Source organism: Oryzias melastigma, linkage group LG7 (assembly GCF_002922805.2).
Source record: "Oryzias melastigma strain HK-1 linkage group LG7, ASM292280v2, whole genome shotgun sequence".
NCBI classification, from domain to species: Eukaryota; Metazoa; Chordata; class Actinopteri; order Beloniformes; family Adrianichthyidae; genus Oryzias; species Oryzias melastigma.
In genome coordinates, this window is record NC_050518.1 from 17,020,197 (window position 1) to 17,023,399 (window position 3,203).

Consider the following 3,203-nt stretch of genomic DNA (forward strand, 5'->3'; position numbering starts at 1 on the left):
GTAAGTGAATGTTGTTTTAAAGTGTATTTGTTTAGTGTTTGGCATTTCACCTAAAATTACCTGGTTTTCTCCAATACCTATAAAAGTTTTGGAGAAAACAAATGAATAATTAATGTATATATAACCAGGCTTATACCAAATTACTAATACTTGTTAGTGTCCTATACGTAGTTTGTTAAGCACACTTATTAAATTAAATTTAATTGAAACTTGTCAAAAATAATCTTTGAATTTCTGCACTGTTTACTTAGCTGCGATGAAAAGCAGGCTCTGTGTTTGTTTATTGTTTTTAACAGGCCAGACGGGCCTGCTGTGTTTCTTGAGATCAGTAAGTGACTCACGAAGATCTTCCTTTGATGATCAGTTGGAATTTTAAAATAGTTTCATGCATTAATATTTAAAATCAGGTGTTTTTTTTAATGGAGAAGCTCATCAAAGGCGTGTGAAATGTGAACTGAATAAAAGTACAGAGTTGATCATTTAATGATCCATCAATGATAATATTTTGTTTTTTATATTTTTAACTTTTATTTATTTATCACACAGTGTCATAAATTATTTGTTAGTTGCATTTTTATATATTTTTGTTTTAATTAGTGCCCCAAATCCAGAATAACCAAAATAAAAACTTTTTTTTAACAATAATTACCTTTTCTAAAATCTAGGTTTTACCGTGCATTTAAGAATCAGCTCTCAGTTTGCTCAGAAGGTTTAGAATGAGGGGAAATGTTTGATTTTTGGTATGAACAGAGAGATTTTCCTCACCACTTTCCTCTTTCCTTCTCTCTGGAAGAGCCACTTCACTGTGGCCTGAGGGGAGCGAGGCTGACACTCCAGGAAAGTGCTGCTGCCCTCCACGCCGAACTGCACTGTCTCTTTCAGACGTTTCTCTACTGTACACGTATCCAAAAAGAGAAAAAAGTGAAATGACAATTACCAAAATTGAAAGCTTTAGAGATCATCCCACCTTTGGCGTTGAAGCCTCTGCACTGTCTCAGAGGATCTCCATGTTTGACATCCTGTCTTCTGCTCCTCCTGATGAAAAATTAAAGAACATTTTAATGATTCTACAAGGATAAACACAGCTTAAAAGAAGTGTGAGAATGTGAGTCATCCCCAACCTTTTGGTGGATGGGGTGAAGGCAGAGCAGCTCTCTCCATCCCAAGCACAGTAGGGGTCCCGAGCCAGACAGCAGTCAGAGCAGGCCCGGCCATAGACGCCGCAGCGGTGCAGCGACACCTGCGTCAGCCCGGCGTCCGACGACACGTACAGCTGTTGCTGTGGAGACACAAACAAACAACTCAGGGAGGCTGTGGAACAGCTGCAAAACCTGCTGAGCGGCATTTATTGCAACAGGAAAGTTCGTCTTTGCAAAAGCAGGCTTACTCTTTTTGAGGAGATCTTCATTGTTTTGACAGGAGCTCTGCTCTGTAAATCAACACACAGAAACAGTTGAGTTTACGTTACTGATCTCATTCTGCCGCTTTAAGGCGAAAGCTTACCCGAAAAACCTCCACTTCCTCTAGAGTCAGTTCCTCCATGCTTGTTGGGTCTTTAGGCAGGACAATAACTTTCTGAACAGTGCCTCGATCTGAAAAACAGATTTAGAAAGTTCCAAATTAAAGTATTTTAGTAAAACATATCATGCTGAAACATTACTGGGGCTCACCTGTGCCCAAAAAGAGCACCTCATAGCGCCCATCCACAGCATCCACCTGATCCACCACCAGAGCAGTGTAGCGGTAGTCCACTGCCGTTCGCACCACCAGGGGGCGCCGGTGGACAGGATAAACTGGGTGAAACATGAGGGGATGGGACCTGATGAAATTGACTGCTTCGTCTGAAAAATTCTTGGAGGAGGTGATGCCAGGAGTGAAGGTTCCTCCTGGACACTGGACAGGAGAGAAGGAGGTGAAACATGATGAAGGATTTTAGCCGGAATTTTGACTACGGAAATAAGACCTACTGTTCCAGGCCGAGGATAGGGAATCTTGCCAGTGTACTCTGTCCACTGATAGTTATGTCCATGCTTATGGGCGAAAGGCCCATTGAAGACATTGCGGATGTCAGCCATTGAGTACACGCAGACCGCTGAGCCTTTGAAGACGGAGCTTGAGCAGAGAGAAAAAAAAATGAAGTAAGAAGGTGAAGAAAAAGCACCCAACCCATCAAATTAAAGCATAAATTGGCCACAAAAATGTTGGGTTAGGTTGTCTGAGGAATGAATTCACCAATTAAGTGTGTGAAGATGACTCACCCCGCTGTGGTGAAGAGAGCATACACCATGGGGTTTCGTTCGTCCTGCGTTGGCTGAATGAACACGTCCCCTAAAAGCAAAATCGTGTACAAGTGAGACACATTTTGGGCAACCTGGATTCACTTTGCATCCAAAAAATGTTGTAGGAATTTACGTAGTTCGTCAAATCTGGTCTCCACCCCATCGGCTCCTATGACCGAGCAGATAAGGCGAGCTTTTAGGAAGGTGGTCCAGCGGTTCACCAGGGACTTCTGTCCTCCTTCATCGTTCTGCAGGACACAAATTGAGGTTATCGTCCTTTTTTACTTTTTTTTTTTTAACGTACTTTCAGCCGTTCTTACCATGCACACTCTCCCCACCCTGGCCAGAACGGTAGGGCTGGCTCCCCCAGTGGTGTCGAGACTCTTCTCACGAAAGAAGAAGTAAAGTTTGTCATCGTTCTTTTCTGCGCTGTCAGGGATCTGTTGGATCTGAATAAACACAGGCTCTGGAGGATAAAAACAGATAAGCAGAGAGGGGATTGAGACAAGTGGTTGTCAAAAGACAAAAAAGAGAGGAACTATAACCTGTAATCATCAGCAGTTACTTCTTCACACCCACGCTTACTCACCGTTCAACCACCTGGAATCATACTGCTCTGTCCTGATCGCTGCTCTGCCTCCCATGGTCCTAAACAGAGCAGCATCTGTGCTCATGAAGTCAATATGCACCCCTGCATATAGATTACTATCTGTGGGGGCAAACGGAGCAGAAAGCTATTGTTACTCAGAGAAATATGAGAGGAATCTGTTTTTTCCTTCTTCCAGTGGAGAATCTTACTGATCAGGACTGCAACGCTCTCCTGTTTGGGATCGTACGAGCATTTTCCTTTCCCTGAATCCACATACCCAGGCACCAGCCTAAACAGGTAGTCCTGCGGGGGCAGATTTGCAGAGGTTACAAAAG

The 3,203-nt window shown here is 43.1% G+C and overlaps 1 protein-coding gene across 1 annotated transcript in view; it reads right to left on the reverse strand.

Moving 5' to 3' along the window:
* The window catches only part of LOC112159532 (semaphorin-3F), a 14,064-nt gene that overhangs the window by 2,506 nt on the left and 8,355 nt on the right, over positions 1 to 3,203 (reverse strand). Inside the window, exons 5-16 of the mRNA XM_024293664.2 lie at positions 3,078 to 3,171; positions 2,869 to 2,988; positions 2,600 to 2,745; positions 2,413 to 2,527; positions 2,259 to 2,328; positions 1,968 to 2,112; positions 1,671 to 1,893; positions 1,504 to 1,592; positions 1,388 to 1,429; positions 1,122 to 1,279; positions 968 to 1,035; positions 766 to 893 (exon numbers count right to left, since the gene is read on the reverse strand). Of these exons, the coding sequence (XP_024149432.1) occupies positions 766 to 893; positions 968 to 1,035; positions 1,122 to 1,279; positions 1,388 to 1,429; positions 1,504 to 1,592; positions 1,671 to 1,893; positions 1,968 to 2,112; positions 2,259 to 2,328; positions 2,413 to 2,527; positions 2,600 to 2,745; positions 2,869 to 2,988; positions 3,078 to 3,171 (1,398 nt within the window). The remainder of the gene's footprint in view (positions 1 to 765; positions 894 to 967; positions 1,036 to 1,121; positions 1,280 to 1,387; positions 1,430 to 1,503; positions 1,593 to 1,670; positions 1,894 to 1,967; positions 2,113 to 2,258; positions 2,329 to 2,412; positions 2,528 to 2,599; positions 2,746 to 2,868; positions 2,989 to 3,077; positions 3,172 to 3,203) is intronic.